We start from the raw sequence: 24,056 nt of genomic DNA, 5'->3' as shown, positions 1-24,056 counted from the left end.
AGACGTCATTGTAAGCCTGCTAGATGGTCCTGGGTACACTTCGAAATCTGATTGGTTAATGCAATGATTTCATTGCCGTTTATATTAAGCTGAAGGCGCCTGAACTGTTCGTTCAGAAGGCCTAGGTAGATTTCTTTGACCCTGGCAACACATGATGTCAGCCGCTGGCTAAAATATGATTGGATAAATGCTCATAAATATACACTACTGGAAGCAGCGCAGTCAAGAAAAAAAGCTATGAAATAAAGATAATAGACAATTATGTGATTTATTTAATACACATTCATATAAAAAATATATATTAAAACATAAATCAGTGATTCAGATAGCGTTTAGGCCAGCAGAGAAGGCTTTGCTGGCATTGACGGCCCACCACTATTTAAAAGTAAATATGGATTAGTCTTAGTCAGTCAGTCAGGAGCAGTGAGTGATTTTCACTTCTTTTGTTATTTAACTAACTTTATTGTTTATTGACTGTTTGTTCGGCTTGTACCAAATGCAATAAAATGTTTACCGGTACATTTAGTTAAGACATAACCAATTGTTTACTATGAAACTCACTAAGACCGCTATTTTGACATGTTTATGTGTATTTGGGCGTTTAAGCCAAAAAGCCGTGAACATTAACTAATGTATGCTCTTTTCACACATGCAATTGGTAGGTGGGACTCACACACCGCTTTTTCTAAGTTCAAGGCGGCAATCCAGTCCAACACAGTGAATCATCATACAGTAAAAAAAGTCACTTTAAGAATAAAAACAAGGGATTTGAGTTTTGTTGTTAAAACAAGAAAAGAAAGTTACATCTATATTATATCTACATTAGTACCTACGATTAAATCCTCATATAAAATTTGCAACGTACATTAATATTCTCTTAATATTTGTTTTTAAAAATGTGCTGCGCTGCACACGTCAAAATAAGCATGTCGATTAACAGAAAGTGAATTATTGGAGGGAGTAAAAGTAGAGCATTGAATTTGGAGTGCCACTGGGGGTGGCCAGTCAGATGTCTGGGGGGCCGGTGCCACACTGGACACCCCTCTGGCTTCTCCACTGGCATGGAGTAATGTGGTGTTGTGGATTGCATAGCTCGGATGTTTTGATTTTTGATGAGAACTTTATTTGGTACAGTTTCGAAAAATTGTTGAGCTTTCTTCACTTTTCAGATTTAAAGCATTTCAGATAAAAAAAAAACTATTGTTGTAATTTTTTCCTGTGGGTGTATGTAATGTTAATGTCAAGAGTCATAATCTCAAAGCTACAAGCAGTTAAAGTATGTACGGTGTCATTCATTGTATCTATTTCGGTATCTATTTCTAGCCTTCTGAAAAGCTCTATCTATCCCCTATCTCACCCAGTCCACCTTAAGAGCAGCTTGAGCAGGCTGTCGTGTTTGTGTTGAAGCCAACAGGCACAATATATTACAGTCTAGGGCTCGCTGCTGAAAAGCCTGCTGGATCTTCCAGTGACCTGCTGTTCTTTCTTGCCTTCCTGTGTGTTTTTTCTTCCTCCCTGGATTTCGATTAAAAACAAAGCTTGTTCTTCTTCCTCCCTCATCCTTGTAGAGCAAAGCACAGAAGGTCTTCTAGTTTGAAGGTAGAGTTAAAAGAGGAACAAGGTTGGAAGACTCTGGCACATTCGAATGGAGGTACGTGTTTGTTCTGTAGCTTGTTGGGGACATTCGCAGAAGGACAGGATCAGAGACAGTTGGACATCATTCTTCGGGGTTCCCTGCTGCTCCTGAGCTGTCAGACAACCAAACAGAGACTGGAAGACTGGAACGTCACCCCAAGGATTTCTGAGGGGAAATCCAGTCCAAGTGTGAGGAAGGGGATCTGTTTTATGTGTACCCCTTGTTGGATGGACTGACAGTCTTGTTCGGCGTGGGATCCGGGCTTGGGAAAAGGAAAGAGCCGGGCTGCCAGTGCCAGAGCTCGATCCGGGGCTCGTTCCCCGGTGGTTTGGGGACTCAGAGGTTCGGAGGGTCAGGATAGGGTGTTGGCAATCAAACCCAAACCGGGCATCTCTCCGGTGACCATGTACCCACAGGGTAGACATCCGGTAAGTGTTTTACACTAACTGTTGTTTTCCCATGTTCTCGCTGTTTTCAGTTGCTTATAAATGTTCACACACCTTTAGGTGCACTTTGGAGCCAGTTGATAGAAAGTTGTGGAGGAGGAATTAAACAATATGCAGTGTATTAGATTGTGTAATAAACCTTTTTAACACCCCCTCTAATAGATACAGTCAGTGCACCGCATTTGGACAGATTTCGAGTGGTTTATGTGTATGTGTGTATGCAGTGGGTGGGGTTGTATGGTGCTGACAGTGGTAAGTTTATTATCTGTAACCCGTTATAAGTAAATAGGTTAGTTAACTGATTGAAGTGGGTTTACAATCACAAGTATCCACATTGCAGCCTGTTTTAAATGTGGTTCAGCATTACAGCCAACACTTGTAATATGTGATGATGACATGAGACAAACCGCCTTATGAACTGCGTACATTTCTGTTTTTCTTATTAATTTGGTTATAGTTTCTTTTTTATATATATTCTGGGTTAAATACAAGTTAAGTGTCTTTGGCATACTATCAGTACTACCACAGAAAATTATTATGATATTTATTTTAGTCTGTTAAAACATGTACGTGTAAGTGCATTTAAGTAAACGCCGCAACTGTTACCCCATTTACCGAAAACCGTCAAGAGTTGTACAGGTTATCTTGCCGTCCAAAATACATGATCATGATGCTAATTAAAATCAGTTAACACTTTTGGAGGTAAAGTAGACATTCATTTGTGGGATTTATAGGTGTGTAAGCTATTTTTAGATACTGGTGAGTTGAAGTGTTTTTTGGTGGTTATCAACAACTTGTCACAAATGCTGTTAAGATGAACTTAACTGAGAATTTTCCTTAAACCATCCACTAATGTTCTAGGATTTCCAGTCTGAATGTTCATAATAATACACTTAACAAACTCCAAAGCACCAGTTAATCCTGCGGCCAGATTTTATTTATACCCTGTGCACTGTGACATATGATCTTCAACAGTGAAAGGTGTGAAAAAAGGTCTGTGAGCATAACCATGCATCAACATTGCTTTTTGTGATCACGCCAATGCTTGTTTTGTAACTTTATAAAACCCCATATCAATCCTACTGTATGAAAACCATTCAACAGCCAAGGTTTTTTGTGTAGTTAAAGTGCATGTCAAATATAGGGTATGGGTATAAAATGCTAACTTTGATGTGATGAGCTCTCCAGAATAAATTTACTTTTTTGACCATGTATGCAAGTGTGCGTATGTGTACCTGCACAGTAAAAGGGTTAAGACCTGCAAGGCAAACTGCATAGGAAAGACTAGTAATTGGTTCCACTGGATTTTTGTGGTTAGCGTTATCTGAAGCAGGGGGATTGAGGGTTGTGGGAGGGAGGGGGTTTGGAATAAGAGAGGGATAACTGCGCTCTGTGCTTTCGAGCCAAAAACAATAACAATAAAAAGACTCCGAGCTGGGAAAGCTCATAATCCGCGAAAGCCACACCTTTAGTTTCCGATAGTTACAGAACAGAAACTTTCAAGACTGCTTGGTGAGAAACAATACATGTTGCATAGGGGAGCTACAGTTCCTGTACCTCATGTGTTAGAGCATTGCGTTAGCATGGTCATGGGCTTGATCTCCAGGGAATTTAGGACTGATAAAATGCATTGCATGAGTGCACTGCAAATGAAGTCACTTTGTATAAAAGCGTCTGCCGAATGCTTAAATGTAAATTTGAAGTTATTAAGTCTGATCCCAGATCTGTTTTAGTAATTTGGTTCTAGTGGAAAAGGCTAAGCTTCAATCAGTGGGAAAAGGTGAGAAGTCTACAAATGTCATGCGCAAGGTGTTAGAAATGGGATCCCTTTTCACTGCAGGAAGTCATAGGATGGTTTGACATGAGACACGATATAAATAACATGTTGTTATAATGTGAGTGTGTTATTATGTTCGTAGCACTTCTGCGTGAAGCATTTGCATGCTTGTTCTCACTAATGTGTCTTTGCACTGCATAGATTTAAGAGTTTTTTTAGAGGTAGATGTTTGTGTACGTTGAATCAAAATGAATCAAACAGGAGTATATTTCGATCTCGGACTGACGATTTGATGGATTTAGGAAAAGCAATCATCTTATTGGCTGACCAGTGCTGTCAGTACGATAGGGGTGGCCAAAAACAGCATCAATGTGTGACATTTAGCAATGTTTCCTAACCAGCCAAGAGTGTGACAAGTGACAGCACATTTTGTTTGGTCACTTGTCTTGTATTTAAGTAGTGAGCAAGGTCACAGTGAAATCTCATTGGTTCAGATATCCCATAGCATTTTAATGGAAAGTCCTTGTTGGCAAACGCTAATTGCACTACAGTAGCTCTGTCCAGCACTGTTTGCTTGGGCACTTAAGTTTTGAAAAGATGCGATGGAGCGTCTGACTTGGGTTTTGACGCGATGTTCCTGGTTCAAAACCGCCTTTTGCCGTTCTTGCTCTTCTTACATTACATATCGAAAAGGCATTTATTTTTAATAAAAATAAAAAAATGGAAATAAAGTGCCTAACGAATGTTTATTAAGAATGAAAGTATTTATTAGGTAAGGGTTAGGGTTTGGTGTAACGGAGGGCTTTTTTATCCCAATAATGCAAGCACCCATTTAAAGTCGCCATGAAACGGAAGTAACGATTGCCTTGTTTTCCCTGTGGTGACGTATATCCGAATGAAACGGCTTTTGAGATGAAATAAGGCAGGGCTGGATTTAAATTTGTCCATCGAGATCTGATTGGATCGTTTTAAGTTGGGTCGTGTTGCTAATTGCTAATCGCTGCGATCTTCTCTCGGACCCCGCCCACCTGCCATACTTTTGACCGGAAGTGAAGAGAGATCGTTTTGAGGAGGGGAGGAGATTTGCATTTTTGATTAAAGATTATGAACACACACGAATTTTTAAAAAATAATGAAGCTCACAGATAAGTCATTTGTTAATAATACCACAATATTAAAAAAATATATATAGTTTTTCATTTCAATTTCATTGCGACTTTAATACTTTAATAAATATAATCATTAACACTTTGTTATTATTGCATCCTGTTAATGTACAAAATACAGAGCTGCAAATAGTGTCTGCCAATATAGATAGCATCTATTTAATATTTACTTATACTATTTGCAAAGAACTGCTACTTTTACATGGTGTAGAATAGATAGAATATATACCTATTTTAACCTAATGTAAATAGGATGTCACTAAGAAAATTATGATATTGTTGCTTATTGTAAATAGAATATATATCTATTTTCATTTAGTATAAATAGTATCTAAATAGCCGTTGCTATATTTTAAACAGTTAAACATCTGTTTCGTTATGGCTGAGTCATATCACATTGAATTTCTTGTTTGTGTGGGCTTACAAAAATTACTTAATGTCAAAAACTCTAGTGGTTATGTCACTTTTGAGGAATGTCAGTTCAGATTGCCATTTATATGATTTACATTTGGTCCTAATTTATAAGACCACTTATCTGATTAAAACTTCTGGTTTTTGCTTGTACTCTATTCACACATAAACTTTCTTTTTGAGTATGTTATTGTGTGTTTGAGAGAGCCACTTTTTGCTGCATTGATGTGGGAGCCAAAAAAGAATTGTAGCCAAATGTCTAGCCGTAAATTTCTTTTAATGATTTTTTTCTCTCTATCGTTTTACAGTTTTTTTTTTACTTGCACCCTTATTATTTTAATACATTTAGCCACTATTAATTCTGTCAGTTTCTAGTTTCACATCTTCATGCAGTTTCCCTCTTTCTTTCGCAAGTATTCATGTTAATGTCATAAATTATATTTTTATGGTTTTATTTATAGTTTCTTTTTGGAACTTTGCCTGCATTTTTCTTATTTGTTTTGAATTTGGACTTTATGGCAATATTATAGCATTCTTTTTGGTACTATTGAAATAAACTGTAAAAATGTTGATGCCTTGAAGGTGCAGTGTGTACATTTTAGAAGGATCTTTTAAGAACAATGCAATATAATATAGATAACTATGTTTTCTGTGGTGTATAAAGACCTTACAAAATGAACTGTATTGTTTTTATTACCTTAGAATGAGACGTTTTATCTACATAAACCGCGGGTCCCCTTACATTGAAGCCACCATTTTGTGCCATCATGTTTCTACAGTAGCCCTTAACAGACAAACTGCTCTACAGAGCGGGTTTGTCAATAAGTTGTCTCAGACGATGACATGTTTGTCCTGTGACGGCTACTGTAGCTTCTCTATGTGCTTCGCAAATGGAGGGGTGCAATTCGTAACCTCACCACTATATTCTGCTAAAATCTACACACTGCACCTTTAATTTTTTAAGTTTGTCAAATTAGCTGTGCTTTTTTATTTTGACCACTATTGAGTTCTTATAACTTAGTAATGTGGAATTGCATGATAGGTAAATGAAAAAGCATTTACTATGTGTCATGATATATATTGTTATGTGACACCATCACTGTGCCATGGTACATTTTCTTCCTTCCTTCCCCCATCTTCATTTACTGTCCTCCTTTAGCTCTTTTCTGTATAAAAGCTGTTTTCTCTGCCTGCCAATTCACAATCCCTAATCCAGTATTGGACGGCGATGGCTTTGCTCAGCCTCACAATGGGAGCCACCATGCTAAAATGAGCCACTCCAGAGCTGCATTGTCAGTAACTCGCCAAGATAGCCTGTGCAGTCACCCGACTTCCCAGCATTCAGTGGGGTTTAAGATCTTTGAAAGCCTCCGATATGAAGGGCAAAAGCGAAGGATGTTCTCTCAGGTGGTTTAATGAGGTTGTGACGAAAGTGACAGTCTGAAACTCACGCCTCGGTAACCAAACCTTTGGAGGGGTGTATCTGCCAAACTCGAGCAACTAGAAATGGTTCTGTCCTGGGAATTCCAGTAGTTATTTGGAGATAAGACTCTGATCATTCTTGCAGAACCGGCCAGAAAAGAAAGATGTTTTTTTGGAAGCAGGAACACATACACTCATACATTCACTCAGGTCCCCTTGAGATCATACTGACACCTCCTTTCCACCCACTCCCTTGTGTACCTCATCTATTCATGTGCCTTTTGCACTAAATATTTCATCGGCGGATGATTATTTCATGGATGTTTCTATCCGCAGTCTGTCTGCGAGTATGCAAGTGGAAACAGTTTCCTAGACATCTCCAAAGCTGTCAGCGCTTCTCTCTCGATGTCTCTTTCTCCCCTCAAGACAATTTAAAACGCGGTGTCCAAAATAGCAACTTCAGCCATGATAGATGAGACGATCAGAGTTGGTGACTTTGTTCTTTTTCTCTTTCTTTCACCAAACTATTACTTACTATTCTTCTGCACCTTATTCTTTTTCTAGCTTTAGCAGTTTTTTGCTTGTATTTTTTTCTAATTACTTATGCATTTTCTTCGTTTGATTTATTTTATTCTTTCTTGCTTTCTTTTGCTTTTATTTCAGCCAGCATGCATGTCTCTCTCTCTCTCTCTTCCTTGAAACCTATTTTAAACACTGTGTCCAAAATAGCAACTCCTGGCGTGATAGACAAGATGATCAGTAGGCGATTGGGAGGGATTTCATTTCTCACCATTGTTATGGGATCTGGTTGGCTCTCTCTCTCCCCCTTGACCTCCGTCAGAAGATAATCTCCAGTAATTCTAGGCTAGCCTGCTGCGACTCGTCTGAATTGTGATTGACTATAGCGCTGCACCACATGGTTGTCTAGGTCTCCATCGAGCCTCAGTCCGCTTCAGCCAGATTAAATGGATCAGTTTTGGATTTCAGGATTCTCGCTCCTCCTGTCTGACACACAATGTTTAAACAAAAGTTGTAACCTAGGTTTCTGGCACGTGTCGTGTATACATGTTTGTGTATATTATACATGCATGTGTGTTCATAAGTAGTCCACCCCTTCAATTACACTCCGCAATATGTTGTCCTTCAGGGCGGGATCTTATAAAGATTTACAAATTGTAAGTAAAGCAAAAAAATTAAAATAACGAGTTTATATGTGCATTCTAAGATTATTATCACTGGTATTATTGCTTATACTTTGCGGTAAAGATTTGAACAAACCACCAACCTTCACACTCCCCGAAAAACAACTGAACACAAAGAGGTGGTTTCCTGGACAGTGATTAGCTTAAGACAGGACTAGGCCTTAGTTTAATTAGGAAATATAACTAGCTTTAACAAATTCCTTACTAAAAAGGTCCTTGTGTGCATTTTGCGGCAAAACAAAAGACACTGATTTTAAGATACCGTATTTTCCCGACTATAAATCACACTTTTTTTCATAGTTTGGCGGGTCCTGGACTTATACTCAGGACTCAGGTGCGATTTATACGTCAAAATTATTTCATATGAACCAAAAAAAAAAACATTACCCGTCTACAGCCGCGAGAGTCTGCTCTATGCTGCTCCTGTATTTATGTAATTCAATGGATTCAGTGATGCGGAATGACTTCGGGACCTTTTTGAACTTGATTTGGCTTATTGTGTTAATTTAGCCTATTCAGCCTACCAGGTATGCTCTGTATGCTATTGTGTAAATAACTGTTTATGTTACTTTAACATGCAAGGACACCTATTCAGCCTGCTGTTTCGGTGCTATTGTTTAGTCGAATAACTTGCCTTTCCAGATTAAATGTTTTTCGGCTTGGATGTTGTGAAGTCATTTTCTAAATAAACACGAAGTATAGTCCACTGCGACTTATATGTTTTTTTCTCTTCAAAATGCATTTTTGACTGATGCGACTTATACTCCGAAGCAACTTGTTGTCCAGATACAGTATGTCAGTGCAAGTGGTTTTAGTTTGGACAGTCTAGTCCCTGTCTGGGAAACCGCCCCCAAATGTTCGTTATTGTTGAATCAGAATGTTCACACTTTTTGTGTTTGTTGGGACAGTGTGAAAATGACTTGTTTACCAGCATTCTAAACCCAACAGCCAGTTTTGGAAAGTTTAAAATATCGGGGCAGCTTTTTGGGACAGTGTAACCCAGCCCTCAATTATGGTGTGAAACTTGTCTTGAATAGTTTGTTCACCGGACATGTGGAGGAAAGGTCTGCTATTACTACGAATTTTGCAATAAAATAGAAAAAATCCATCAATAAGTCTTTTTTTTTATCCCCCACCAACTGGTTTCTTAAAATTGTATTCTTTAAAGGGACACTCTCGAAAATGAAAATTCTGGCATTATTAACTGAGTGGCTCGTCTTCCCGAAACCATATCCATCTATTTACATTAGGGATGCACCGAATCCAGGATTCGGATTCGGCCGAATACTGGGCTTTTTGACGGGGTTCGGATTCGGCCGAATCTTAGATTTTTTTCCCACCTAACCGAACCCTAAGCTTGCGCAACGCTGGTCGACGTCACGCGGCCGTTGATTACACACATCAGGTGCTGACGTGGAGATAAGCGTTTTTTTTTCCGGTGAGCCTTAGGGGCGTTTCACATTTCGTGGATGCATCTGGATAAACTAGCGCATCGCACAGCATCGGTTTCATTGTGCTTTGCAGTCGGGCTATCAAAATGCATCCCCGCCCTGCCTGTCGGGCTATCTTGACTTATAGGGAGGAAAAAATATATTTACATGCTTATGTATTCTCTCACAGATTAGGATGGGTCATTGTGGTGTATGAAATTCAGGCATTGGGTATTTAAATTGCGTTTGAGCACGCGCTCGAGTTTTACTTTCACTTTCGCGATCAGGCGAAGCCGCAGTACAAGAAGCAGTCCGTACTGATTTGTCATGGATTTGTTGTGCAAATCCTCCAACTTCGTCCTGTCAGTCATTACTATCCTCACGTAAGAAAATTAAATCTCTCGCAGAAAGCTTTAAAGTGATATAGATTGTACAGGCAGTGAAGAGAGTGACTCTGTGCAGAATCACTCTTAAAGCGACAGTAGCCCCTGTTTTTCTGATCGAAAAAATTATCCAATCTCTAACCGGATGATCCAAACTGTGAGTTTTGTGACCCACTGAACCACTTTTAAATGGTGAGTATATCTGGTGTGGGGATGAGCAGGAACAGTTGGTTTACATGGAAATCCAGTTTTTTTGTTTGTTAAAAAAACAACTGCATCAAAACAACAACAAGAATAGCAGATTAAACATTGTGGTTAGAGGCCCTATTGGCTTTGTATTGGCAAAATTTGATTTAGAAATTTTGTAATGGAATAAGGATGCGAGTAGGATTCGGTATTCGGATGCGGATTCGGCCGAATCTTAAAAAATCTGGATTCGGTGCATCCCTAATTTACATTGAATGATGGACCTGAATAATTGCAATCTGCAAATTCTTGTAGCCTAAATGGTAGATAATTGCATATAAGCACCACAAAGGTAATACTGTAGGTTCAATCCCCAAGAAACATTAAATGTATACATTAAATGTACTTGAATTCATTGTGGCAGCCAATTTTGATAAAAAAAGATGTGTTATTCATTAAGCTCCTCCATGGCAATTCAAAATGGTTACTTTATAGGCTTTTGTAATGGTTGATTTCAGTTAAATATTCTGCTGAAACTCTGTGGAAATCCACAGCGATTCTGCGCTCCAATAAGCTCAGACCCATGTGGTTTGCATGGCATTCAGGATAGCTACTGTACACAGACACTCGCTTGTTGTAAATGAATGAGGGTCAGGGATATGATGATAGCCCCCCAAACACACACACACGCACAGTGTGGTGTGTGTACCGAACTCATCCAGTCAGCGGTGCGCATGCAGCTTAATTACTGGAAAGCTCACAGAGTCTGACCTCTACCGTTAGCCTAATTGAAATTTAATTGAATTTCGCTTGTCTAGACTAATTAAGCTCCTACTGAAACCGCCAATCTTCAGCCGATGGACGCATGCCGCGGTTCAAAGAAAGCACTCGGGAGAATGGAAAGCCCGGAGGTGGGCAGGACAAAGGTGGCCATTTTAGGAAACGGCTGACAGAATGGGAAATGTGTTTAAAAATAGCTATGGAAAGGACTTTGGGTTTTAATGAGGAGGAGGAGGAATAGATAAGGGTACAGTATGGTTGGGTTAGAGCACGTAGGGCTTGCCTGACATGTTACTTGTGTGATCATAGAGGAAGATCTGTTAAATAGTTATAAATATGTGAGCCGGTCTATGAAGTCTCATAATCTAATTATAAAATTTGGAGCATCATAGTTTGATTTCAATCTTTGGCATGACCTTACTTGGTCAATATTAAATATATCAATATTATTTTCACAGAATGTTCTTTGATGATTTTATGCAAAAAAAAACACCAAATCACAAAAAATGGCTTTAGCTGGGTTTTCACAGACTAGCACACATGGAGTAGAAAAACTGGGAATGTTGCATTGATTCAGTAAGGATCGCTTGAAGGCGTTTACGTTAAACTAAAGAAACCAACACCAGTGAGCTCGGGATGTATGACATTTTATGAATGTAATAAATTTAATTCTGCGGAAATCTTCCTGTGGATTTCTGCCAGTGCAGATTCCTTGAGGTAGTACTCATAACTGCTGATCTGAGATTAATGATATGTTTATGAGATAAGGATTTGGCGCAGTCCCAACTATTGTAGGGATTAGTTCCTCTGGTGGAGCAAGTGTATGATGTCTATGGGAACACTAATTCTGTGGAAGCTATCAAAGGTTAAGGTTAGGGGTGAGGTCAGGGTTAAGGTCTTGTGAGACTTCTAATCTAGCCATTAACCAAGAGTGTAGTATGACCTCAAATGTCTGTTGATTTTTAAAAGCGAAAGTATGCCTAGAATACAGCAATTGCATGACCCAAAAAATCTTCTTTAACAGGAAGCATATTCATATTCTTTCACTGTCAGAAAAAAATGGTTCAAAAATGGTGCCCAGTTGTCACTGGGGTGGCACTCTTTCAAAAATACATTATATTGGTACCAAAAAGTGCATTTAGTACTTCAAATGTATGTACTGGTACCCAACATGGCTGTACTTAAATGTTACATATTAGCACCATTTTAAAGGATACTGCCTTGGGACCATTATCAAACCTTTTTTTTGGCAGTGTACAAGCTGTCAAATACCTATAATTATGTAACCTATGTAGAGACGGTGCACCCAAAAATTGTAATTCTGGCATCAATAATTCAGACTTAGGCCGTTCTTATTTACTTTTTATTGTGAAACCCACAAATGGAGATGTTGGCCAAGGTTCACATTGTTTTGTCTTGGTTATAATTAAAGAAAAGACATTATCATGTTCCTAAATCATTTTCTCAATCCAAATACTCTGAGATGAGTTCTAGAAAGCATTTTGCCTTCCTTTATCAAACAAGATTAGAAAGTTTAGCACTTTCTTTAGTGTAGTATATTACAATATATTTATTTTTATACATCGTTTTAACCCTTTAACCAGAACAAACGTTTTTTTCTCTTGTAAGGTACCTCTGCAGCCTGGTCAGTCATTTAAGTTCACTGTTCTGGAGACTTTGGACCGCATTAAAGAAGAATTCCAGTTCCTTCAGGCACAGTACCACAGGTGAGCTCTAATGTGCTGATTTACTCATCTCAGCATGTGAAAAGCTTTTGATTATTTATGAATCTCTGCCCACAGGGTAATAACCTGATGGATGTGTGTTGAATTATTGTTACTGTCAGGTAATACAGCAGTGTGATATAAACATGGTGATGTGCCATCCACTAAAGTGGCACTCGCACTGACAACCTGTTTGTATTAAACACTTTGGTCAAGTAAGATATTCAGTTTTACTTTTATAGATATTCACAATAAATGTTTTCCAAATTACCCTACAAAGAAGAGTGCCTTACAAACCACCCAAGGGAAAAGTGTCAGGAAGTAGTAAAAATGTATTAAAGATGCTTTTCTAAAAAGGATGAAACAATTATGGGCCATTCCACCAAATCTGTGCCAGTTTTGTCCCCAGACCATTATTCGGCGGCTTACCGGACAGTGCTTAAAGGGGACATGTGATTTTAGAAATCTGACTTTTTCCATGTTTAAGTGCTATAATTGGGTCTCCAGTGCTTCTATCAACCTAGCAAATGTGAAAAAGTTAAACCCAGTAACGTTTTGGTAAACCATTCCCTGCAAGCATGTGAAAAACAGGTCATTGAAATTTGGCTCCCCTTGTGATGTCAGAAGGGGATAATACCACCCCTTAATCTGCACTATCCAACCACGACACTGCCATTTAGTGCAGAGATCAGCTCATTTGCATTTAAAAGGAAACACCCAAAACAGCCAATTTTTGCTCACACCTTCAAAGTGGCAATTTTAACATGTTATAATAAATTATCTATATGGTATTTTAAGCTTAAACCGTACTCTGGTGACAACAAAGATTAATTTGACATCTTAAAAAGGTCTTGTGAAATGTCCCCTTTAAGTCTAGTCCCAGACTAAAATGCATGTTTGAGCTGCCTTAATTTAAAAACACCTTGTACTGACATATCTTAATATCAGTGCCATTGTTTTGTCTTAAGATGCACACCAGTATTGTTTTTTTTTTGTATTGTTTTTTTAGAGGTTTGTTTGTAAAAACTGCTTAATGTCCTAATATAACTAAGGCATAGTCCATACATTTACAAATACATTTTGTCGTTGAGAAAAATGTCCCACACATTAATCTGCCTGCAAATTGAATAAAAACAAAAAAACATTGAAAAGATAGTATTTGATATCTGACCTCACTTTTTATCTCTATATTACCTTTCGATATAAAGCATAAAATCTTTTAGATATATTTTTGCATTTTTGTGTGACTCATTATCACATCTTTGCTTTAAATCGTTTTTTTATAATAAAAAAACATAATATTTTAGATAAAAAAATACACAATACTGTGAGTGTCGATCTAAACATACTGTCCTATTACCTTTATTATTTCTTCAATGTTATTTGTTTATTTTAAAAGTACAGATTTTTGGGACATTTCTAAAATTTGCTCAGTGTCCTTATGCTATTAGAACGTTTTATATGCAGTTATATTTCATCTTTTTGCTAAATTTATGCTAAAAACTCTTCCATTTTGAAACCATATTAAACAAATGAGTTTCCTGAGATTGACCAATACCTACTTTGAATAATGAAATGTTGTTGTTGAATTCCTCAAGGTTCTGCGTGTTGTGGCTTCACAAATGCTTTGCTGCATACTTCGGTTGTAACGAGTGGTTATTTCAGTCAAAGTTCCTCTTCTATCAGCTTGAATCATTCGGCCCATTTTCCTCTGACCTCTAGCATCAACAAGGCATTTTCGCCCACAGGACTGCCGTATACTGGATGTTTTTCCCTTTTCACACCATTCTTTGTAAACCCTAGAAATGGTTACGTGTGAAAATTCCAGTAACTGCGCAGATTGTGAAATACTCTGCCCGTCTGGCACCAACAACCATCTAATGAACTGTAAAAAGTAAAAGTTGGATCAACTTAAAAAATTAATTCAATTGGTAACGCCTAAAATTTGAAGTGAAAACTTTATAATGTTTAAATATTTTAGGTGGTACAAATTTGAAGTCATTTTTTAAGTGAGAAAATTTAAGTTTATTAAACTTTTTTACTTTTTACAGTGTATAAAATAAACGTACATTTTGATGATTTACAACATTCAAAATGTACCGATTTGGCTAATATAGTTGCCCATATACCTACAAATCTTGGTGTAATAAATCATAACTGACATCTATGCAACTGGAATTTGCAACTGAATTTTTCCTACCATGTTTTTGCAGTCTCAAACTGGAATGCGAGAAACTGGCCAGTGAGAAGACCGAAATGCAGAGGCACTACATCATGGTAAGTTCAGTCCTACTAATTTTCATATCTGCCCTGGCTCTAATAAACACCAACACCGGCATAAAAAAACTTTCGTGTCGAAGAACACAGCGGGTCTTGTGCTCCACGTTACGGGGTGTTTGGTTAACCTGAGGACACGCCAGCAGGATCAGGGTGGAGGTTGATGGAGATGACAAAGTGAGAGGAAAGGTATGTGTGAGCCGGAAAGATAGATGTGGATGGAAGCGGCTATAGGGAGAAACAAAGATCGAGAGAGGACACAAGCACAGACTTGTAAATAATGAGGGGGAACAGTGATTCGGTGCTCGCGGAGAGCAGATAACTCAGAAGGTTATATTTAGCCCACTAGGAGTGCCATGCACAATAAGACTTGTTTCTTTAGCATTATTTAATGTATTTATAGTTTACCACATTTTCTCTCTACTTTTTATGCTTTTTTGTCTCTCTTTAGTGAAGAATTTTTTTGTTGATGGGTACTAAATAGTTTTCAGCTCATTTGAGATGGCGTGTTAGTCTCTTGGGTAACAAAAGCAAATTTTATTAATTAGATGATTTTCATTTAAGAAAATATATTTAAAAGTCATAGTGCTCATGCTGGAGATAGTATACAGGTTAAAATCCTTCCCTGCAACAATTCCATTCCCCCCGCATGTTCCCTTCACTCTTCACTGTCGGTAAAGCACAAAGCATTTGTAAAAAGTTATGAATGTCATCTAACCACAGCCTGATGGGGTAACGTTACAAACCAGCACAAAGTGATGCAGGTGCCTTCTGCCCCGAAATGACTTGTCACTCTCCACTATCTTCTAAGCAAAAATCCTTGTTGCGGTTAAAGCAGTGGTATAGGGATGAGCGCACATGCTCCTCATATACAGTATAGTATTATACTGTGGTGCTTGTGTGGCAAATGGGTTGTCTTGCTTTTCCAATAGTGCAGATTTTTTCAGTGCTTACCACTGTACAACTTTTAGCCTTTGTGCTATTGCATGATAATTTTTCAATTTTAATTGCAAAAAAAAGGTAATCAAGGTCATTCAATTAGTGTGCTGCATTCCGTTTCTTTCATATTGTTTTGTGTTATAAATCCAGCGCACCGTAAGCAGCTACCTGTACGCTGCTGCGCCGTTCTCTCTCTTGCACATGCACACGCTCTCGCATCTGTTTAAAGTCCGAACATAAAGTCGTAAGCCTTATGTATTTGTTAAGTTTTATGCATTCAAGCGAGCTTAGGCAAATGATCCCTCTTGTTTAAAATGTAATCAGCTGCATTGTGGCGCCTCTCTCATGCACCTGCAGAGAGCTCTGCTCTCGAATTTGTCTGAAGTCAGATCACCAGGTAGTAATCCTGTTTATGTTTGTAAAGTTAATATGCAATTCAATCGAGCTGAAGCAAAAATATCCCTCGCGTTATATATGATGCATGTTTTAGGAGTTATTAAGTAATCGGGTTAAATAATTGGAATTATGATTTTGAGCAGCCCTTATAAACACTGATTAATTTTGCCTATAGGACCAGTGTGTAGATTTTTAGCAGCATCTAGCGGTGAGATTGTGAATTGCAACCAATGGCTCAGTCCACAGCTCTTTCCTCCCTTTCGAAACGCATAGTGAAGCTACGGTGGCCGCCACAGGACAACTTACACTGGATTTCCACCAACTGCTGAGCAGCTGCAGATCGGCCCCCGCTGCGTTATGGCTCCGCACTCAGTCGACCAGTTCCATATTTGTTGCAGAGCGGCTGCGTGCTGAAGTGACAAGGATCTATGAGGTCTCGCAAATTCACATGATGATCACGCAATATCTAGTTCTGTCTCCGTTCATTATGACATTGAATTATGATGTTTTTACAAACCAGCCCAGATCACAGCACGAGGTATGATCACGCGATATAGTCATGGCTCTGCCCTGCGGAGCTGTCCGGCATCTGGCAAAAAATAGAAGCTCTACGTATTTGTTTTACAGGGGTAGATGGTGTAATGTAATTTTACCACAGGAAGTCTGTAATATTAATGGTCAATTCGGACGGGATTAGAAATCTTAGTAAAACATTCAAAAGTGGGAGGGGTAACTCGATTGCGCAGCGCGTCACCTCTCGCCGTCACGTGCACATTACCTTGCTTCCTGATATTAGATGTGCAAACAACATGACACAGACGAGGAAAATGCGAAACACTGTGTTTTATTTCAGTTTGGGGAGAACGTCAGTTTCAGAAACAGTTCCGTGCCTCTGAGAAGTAAATTTGACTTTTTGAAGTTTGTGTCGTGTTATTCAGGAACTGACTTGCCACTGACTTGTTTTTCCTCCTAGAACGCAAGTAAATGCTTCTTTAAGCGATTTTATATTTAAAAGAAACCTGCAAATTAAAGGTGCAGTGTGTAAATTCTAGCGGCATCTAGTGGTGAGGTTGTGAATTGCAACCAACGTCTCAATCCACGGCTCACTCTTCGCTTTTGAAATGCATAGAGAAGCTACAGTAGCCACCACTTTTTTTTGTAAGAAAAGTTTGTCTGGTAATGGCATCTGTAGAAACATGGCGGCACAAAATGGTGACTTCCATGTAAGGGGACCCTCAGTGTATGTGGATAAAAATGTCTCATTCTAAGGTAATAAAAACATAACGATTCATTATGAAAGTCTTTATACACCACTGATAGTATAGTTATGTATAGTACAGTGTTTCCCATACATAGGCTCTACTTGGGCGCTGCGCCCAGGTAAATAGCGACCCGCCCAGGTAAAAAAAATCACTTTACGAATTTCCGTATTTTCTGAACTCGACTGGATGACCCGTGTTTTGGAGAGAGAGAGAGAGAGAGAGAGAGAGAGCGCGAAAGATAGAGCGCGAGAGAGAGAGCGCGAGAGAGAGGTGGGGGTCGGGTGACCGTGAAGATGATGCACGCGTCATAAACTCATCATCCAGCGCGGCAAACTGGATCAACTGCAGCAGCACATACGGAGCAGCCAGGGAACACACTGCGACCAAAATGGTCGCATATGCTTATGTGCATATGTGTTTATAGCATCTAAGTTGGCTTCATTTTGCGTGCAAGCACGTTGTGTCTCTCCGGTTGAGTGTCCGTTCACGTGCTCTCTGTTTCGCAATGAATTGGGCGCGACGCGAAGCAACCTCAGTGTCACATTGTATCCTTTCATGTTTCTGAACTTGAGCAGAGTTTTACCATTAGAGGTCTTTCTTCACTGAGGACGCGGGACCCGTACGGTTCCGGGTTTATATTTTAAATGGTCAGATGGGTCCGGGTCGGTCCTAGTTCATTACTTCGGGTCCCAAGTCTGATTAATATTGTGTGTAAAACCCGAGTCGATCGGAGAACGGCCGTGAGCGCTACCGCGCTAAAGCTCGAGTGCTGTTTGAGCGTGCCTCCGGTTTCTATGGCGATAGCAACTGGCTCTTGTCACGACCACGCGCCGCTTCATTTTCTTTATCCCATTTTTTAATCTTACTATTAATAGACAATATCTTTACTAAAATCTAAACAGTTAGCACAGAGATTGTAGCAAAAAGCAGTGCTAATACTGAATGAGCAAAGCTCTAGCTGACTCAGGATATAAAAAACGCAAAGCTGTAATGTAAAGTCTGTCATCGGGACAGCAAGTAGACTTTTAAATCTGAAATAATTAGTGGATTAAGCTTTTTTTAATTGGCAAAAGAGAAATAGAAAGCAGAAGCAGTAAAAGTGCCTATATAGAAGTTATTAACATTATAACATCAGTCACATTTATAATCTATAGACCTGCACTGTCTATTAATATACTGTACATAGTATTGTATATAATAGAGTTTGATAAAAGGGGTCATCAAATTGCTTCATATATCAGTGCAAAAACATAAAGTGTTTTCGTGGTGCTTTGACAAACAGTGTCAGCTTTGTTTATGGCAAAAAAAGTTTGGGGTGGTTAGATTAATGAACTATAATGTGAAATTAATATGAATGTTTTATAAATCAAAGTATTGTGTTGTGTCACACATTATTAGTTCTTTGTTACATGTATAGTAGACCATTTTTTGTCGGTGGATAATAATGATCGCCCTTTTCACCAGCTACCACCACAAGTAAATTTCAGATCTGTGGGAAACACTGTAGTATATTGCATTACTGTCAAGAGATCCTTCTAAAAGGTACACACTGCACCCTTAAAAGGAAATGACGCAATTTACGTGTATATTTACAGCTGGTCTATTCGCACTGGATTAGTATTACCTGAGGTAATTTCTCCTGACCTTTTTACAGGAGGTAAAAGTCCCCATAATCTTTACTGACATTGTTCCGGCATGATTACTGACATGGAGCATCCAGACAGTACTAAAATCACTGAGAAGCTCTGATAAAAATTGCTTTACCCCACCTTCGTATCTAAAACTAATCCCGTCCGAATAGTACTTAAGGTACTAAAAAATACAGTTCATTATGTAAGGTCTTTATACACCACTTTTAATATAGTTACATATATTATATAGCATTTCTGTCAAGAGATCCTTCTAAAAGTTACACAATGCACTTTTTAGTGTATACGTCAGGTTTGGATAGCAAACGCTGAGCATTTCATTTTGATCAAAGTCAGACCTAAATGTGAATCATTATTTTTGTTATGTTTTGCAAGATGCTGATTGGTTGATTTTAAGATCATAAGAGGTGCTTTTGGGATATTGAGCTGTGTCTGTCTGTTATCTGCACTGCAGGGTCCTGATCTCACCTTTAACAAGCATCTGACCACTGAAAATCTTTTTTTGTTCTCTTGTGGACAGTTGACACCTCAGATCGGCCAAGAATGTAAAGATGGCTTGACTTAACATAAAAATGATCTCTCTGGTTTAAACTGATGCTCTCTGCTCTTCTAAAGAGCATTACTGCCACAGATTGCCCTCTCGCCGAGAGAGAGAGAGAGAGAGAGAGAGAGAGAGAGAGAGAGAGAGAGAGAGAGAGAGAGAGAGAGAGAGAGAGCGCATACGGAGAGATCTGCAGCAAAGAGAAGAGAAAGGGATAGTTGATTGAAACACAGCAGTAAAGAAAAAAGGAGGGGCAGATAAAGGCTGATAGGGAAGATGAAGAGGAGCTGAACTGACAGAGTGAGTGCGTTTAAAGAGACAGTACGCTGATAAATTTAAGGTCAGAGATAGGGGTGCATGTGTGTGTGTGGCTGAGAGAGGGAGAAGGTGGAGAGTAGAGAGTTTAAGAGAAAAAAGACAAAGGCAGATGTACATTTACTAATGGACTACTCCTGTTTTAAGGGAAAACACCACCGTTTTTCAATATTTTACTATGTTCCTACCTCAACTTGGACAAATTAATACATACCTTTTTTTTCAATGCGTGCACTTTCTCACGTTGTGCATGTGTTAGCATTTAGCCTAGCCCCATTCATTCCTTAGGATCCAAACAGGGATGAATTTAGAAGCCACCAAACACTGTTTCATTTTGTGCCACAATACTTACTTGTGTAACTACTCATGTAAAAATCTTTAAATAGGGAAAACATGGAAGTGTTTGGTGGCTTCTACATTCATCACTGTTTGAATCCTAAGGAATGAATGAAGGCTAAATGCTAACACATTCACAATGCAATTTAAAAAGATTAAGTACATGCATTAAAAAAGATGGGTATGTATTAATTTGTCTAAGTTGAGGTACGAACATAGTAAAACAGTGGAGTTTTCCTTTCCTTTCTGAGTTTTTAAACCTCTCATAAAAAATCATAAAAATATTTCTGAACCTAAAATAAACAATAGTGGAAAAAAGGCCAGACATACTGCTGCACTCAGGGTATGACAAATTACTTTTCTTCTTTAAATCACATTGAGAATCAACTGAGAAATTACAGAAAATCATAATAGCAAGAGATATTATAGCAATGTTTATCACATTATTTGTTTGTTGTATTTCAGTTAATAGTATTTCTTTCCCATCCTCATCATTGTTATCTAATTACTTTGTATTCAGTTTGAAATACTGTTTGATGAAATGGCTTCTGTAATTTTCTTCATCTATAATTGGGTTGATATGAATTGGCAGACTGTGAATCATGTCTCTGGTTTAAAGTGTGGCAGATTCTGCACCCGCAATTTCTCCCCATCTGTCAGGAAATTTGCCAGGTATCTGGTAATTCGGTCTCGGATTTAAGATGAGCCAAAAACTGAGCTGTCGCTAACAAGGTTCGTGGCTGATGTGTAATGATACTTTAATGTCTCGAGGAAGAGGAAATATAGTGTAAAGATTGATGATTCAGCTCTTTTGTGGTTCAACCGTATGTCTTTGCTTTAATATGAAAATATGAATGTCTCAATAAGCAGCTTCATTAGATGTCGGCAGTTTTCAGAGTAGTGAAATGAAAATTCATCCTTAATGCATTCATATAGGAACTTATGTATAAAGAGGTTCCTTCTGTGTCAAACAAATGTCTTGACATGCTGGTTGTGAAAACCCAGGAACAGTTCACCCAAAAATGAAAACTAGCATATGACTTGTAATCACTAATATTTTTTGAAAAAGCATGTAGTTGTTAACCGTTGTTTCAACCTAATATTAACTTGAACAAACAGCCAACATTATTTCAACCAAATTTCAATTTTGAAGGACGGTCGTGTGCCAGATGGGTGGATAATTATGTTACTATATTCCAGGGGTGGGCAAACTTTTCTTACTCGAGGGCCACATCAGGTTTTGAAATAGAGGTGAAGGGCCGGATACTATTAACGACCAAAGTAGCTTTATTTATTCCAAATCAACACTCGGTTACTACTATACTGTATACTTTAATTTACACCATACTCTTATGAACACTTCACTACTTTCCTATTTTGAAAAAGTATTAAAGTATCTGAAAGTATTAAAGTCTGAGTATTATATTTAGCATAGTAAGATTGTGAGCTAGATTGTGAGGAATTTGTAGTACCGCAGTTTTACTACAAATAGAATACCATGGTAAGACCATAGTAAATTTGTGGTTACAACAAATAAAAACTATGCTTAATGTAGTTAAAGCATGCTTCATTTTCTTAACTCTTTCACCGCCAGCGTTTAAAAAAAAAGTTGCCAGCCTGCGCCAGCATTTTTCATGATTTTCACAAAAGTTTAATGTCTTCCAGAAAATGTTCTTCTTCAAATATATAAACATACAATATACCAAATGAAAGAACAGACCCTCTACTTTCAAACAAAAAAACAGTTTCATCCTACCTTCAGTAGTTCTTTTGTAATCAGCTTTTGAATATGGGTAGGTTTCTGCAAAAACACCACATTTTGAGCAAAAAGCAGAGATAATTTCATTTTTGTGACGGACTTACCCATTCAGAGCGATCTTTAAAACAGACACGGACATGCAGCAGCTTGCCATAGGGCAATACTTCCGGGTTTAAAAAGTTGCGGAAGTGGATAATAGCGGTATTGCGTTAAGACGGAAAAACTCGTCATTGGCGGGTAAGCGTTTTCTCTTGATTGACGAGATATCTCGTCAATGGCGGGGAAAGAGTTAAGGGCAAATCATTTCATGTGCTTTGCTAGATAATTATTACATATCACCATCAGTGTTTGGGGGTAACGCATTACAAATAAAGCGCATTACGTAATATTATTACTTTTCTGCAGTAACACATTACTTTATAAATGTACACATTAAAATTTGAGTTACTTTTTTAAAAAAGTCATGCGAGTTACTTTTCAGTTTAATTAATTCCATTTAAAAATAAAATAATGTACTGAATTAAACTGAACATATTAACATAGAATTACGCACTTTGTGCGCCTGAGCGGAAACAGTTTGAGTCAGAAACAGAGATGGCAGAGCTTGACATTTTTGCAATCATAAAAAACACTTGCAAGGCCTGAAAAAGATCAAGCCTCAGCCAAGTAAGAAAAAGTAATACAAAAGTAACTTAAAAGTAATGTAAGCATTACTTTCCATGAAAAGTAACTAAGTAACGCAATTAGTTACTTTTTGGGGAGTAACTTAATATTGTAATGCATTACTTTTAAAAGTGACATTCCCCAATGATCACCATGATGTTAAAAACAGAGGTAAGCAGTTTTTGGTCTTTAAAAATGACAATACTTTTTTGAAAATAACACATACGGCTCTCTCATTTAACCGTCAAAGCCCATTCAACAAGAGTTAAGGCACTAAACATCTAAGCATCTAAAGCTCTTTGGGCAAGTACCTTGATCTTGGGTGCTTAACTCTTTCGCCGCCAGCATTTTTCATGATTTTCACAAAAGTTTAATGCCTTCCAGAAAAATGCTCCTTTTTAAATATATAAACATACACTATATGAAATAAAAGAACAGACCCTCTGCTATCAAAAAAAAATCCGCTTCATCCTACCTTCATGTGTTCTGTTTTTATCACCTCCAGTGCCGCTGCTAGCCTTTTTGGTGCCCTAAGCATAATTTCTTTATAATGCCCCCCACCCCGACCCTGAGAATTTTGTTTTTGCCAGTTAAACTTTTTATTACCAAACATATAACTTAATAGCAGAAAGTAAAATCTTCACAGCTTTAGTCAACACACACTACACATTTGAAAGTTCTAACTTTTTTAGAATAGCAAAATAGAAAAAAATACCAAACTTAAATAGAATAGCAAAATAAAAAAATAAAAATAATCCAGACATGTTTTTCCCAAGTACAATGTCACTTTAAATAAATTACTTTAAATAAACATCAATAACAAGAATACTCAAAATTCTTAAATAATACAAAGGTTTAGAGAACTAATAAGTGTCACAGTAATGTTTGCTTCATGTCATAAATGATGACATTTTATATTTATATATATTTAACAGTCAGGAATTTTTAGCCTACCATGTGCACTGACTGCTAACATTAACTAAGTATTAACCACCGTCATGTCAAAATAAACCAAAAAATAAACTACTGCTCAATATCTAAAGAAACGTAGTAAAGAAAGTAACAGCTGGCGTCAGTTATTTGTAAAATGCATATGTTAATGTTTTACAGTAAAATCTCAATTTAGCTTGCACTGAAGTTATAAATTATAACAACATAGTTTGCTAACATTAATCTCAGCACAGCAAGTTCGAGGAGCATTACGATTAGCAGCAGCTGCAGCCCAGCACAATTTCCCTTATTTAGGAATGATTAAACATGATGGACTTACCTGCAAGTGATGCACGGGCATCATCCCGCAGTTTCTTCTTTTTTCCGATCCTGACTCCTGCTGTCTTTTCAGGGCCATTTCCAAAA

The 24,056-nt window shown here is 37.9% G+C and overlaps 1 protein-coding gene across 2 annotated transcripts in view; it reads left to right on the top strand.

The window, feature by feature from the left end:
* Positions 1-1,407: 1,407 nt before the first annotated feature.
* Positions 1,408-24,056, top strand: part of tle2b (TLE family member 2, transcriptional corepressor b) — a 62,762-nt gene continuing 40,113 nt past the window's right edge. For both annotated transcript variants that reach the window (XM_065246820.2, XM_065246802.2), the window contains exons 1-3: positions 1,408-2,064; positions 12,469-12,566; positions 14,777-14,840. In XM_065246820.2, the coding sequence (XP_065102892.1) occupies positions 2,041-2,064; positions 12,469-12,566; positions 14,777-14,840 (186 nt within the window). In that variant the 5' untranslated portion in view covers positions 1,408-2,040. The remainder of the gene's footprint in view (positions 2,065-12,468; positions 12,567-14,776; positions 14,841-24,056) is intronic.

Source organism: Paramisgurnus dabryanus, chromosome 24, assembly GCF_030506205.2.
Source record: "Paramisgurnus dabryanus chromosome 24, PD_genome_1.1, whole genome shotgun sequence".
Lineage (NCBI taxonomy): Eukaryota > Metazoa > Chordata > Actinopteri > Cypriniformes > Cobitidae > Paramisgurnus > Paramisgurnus dabryanus.
The sequence above is the reverse complement of the archived record's forward strand: the minus strand, read 5'-3'. Positions and strand labels throughout refer to the sequence as shown.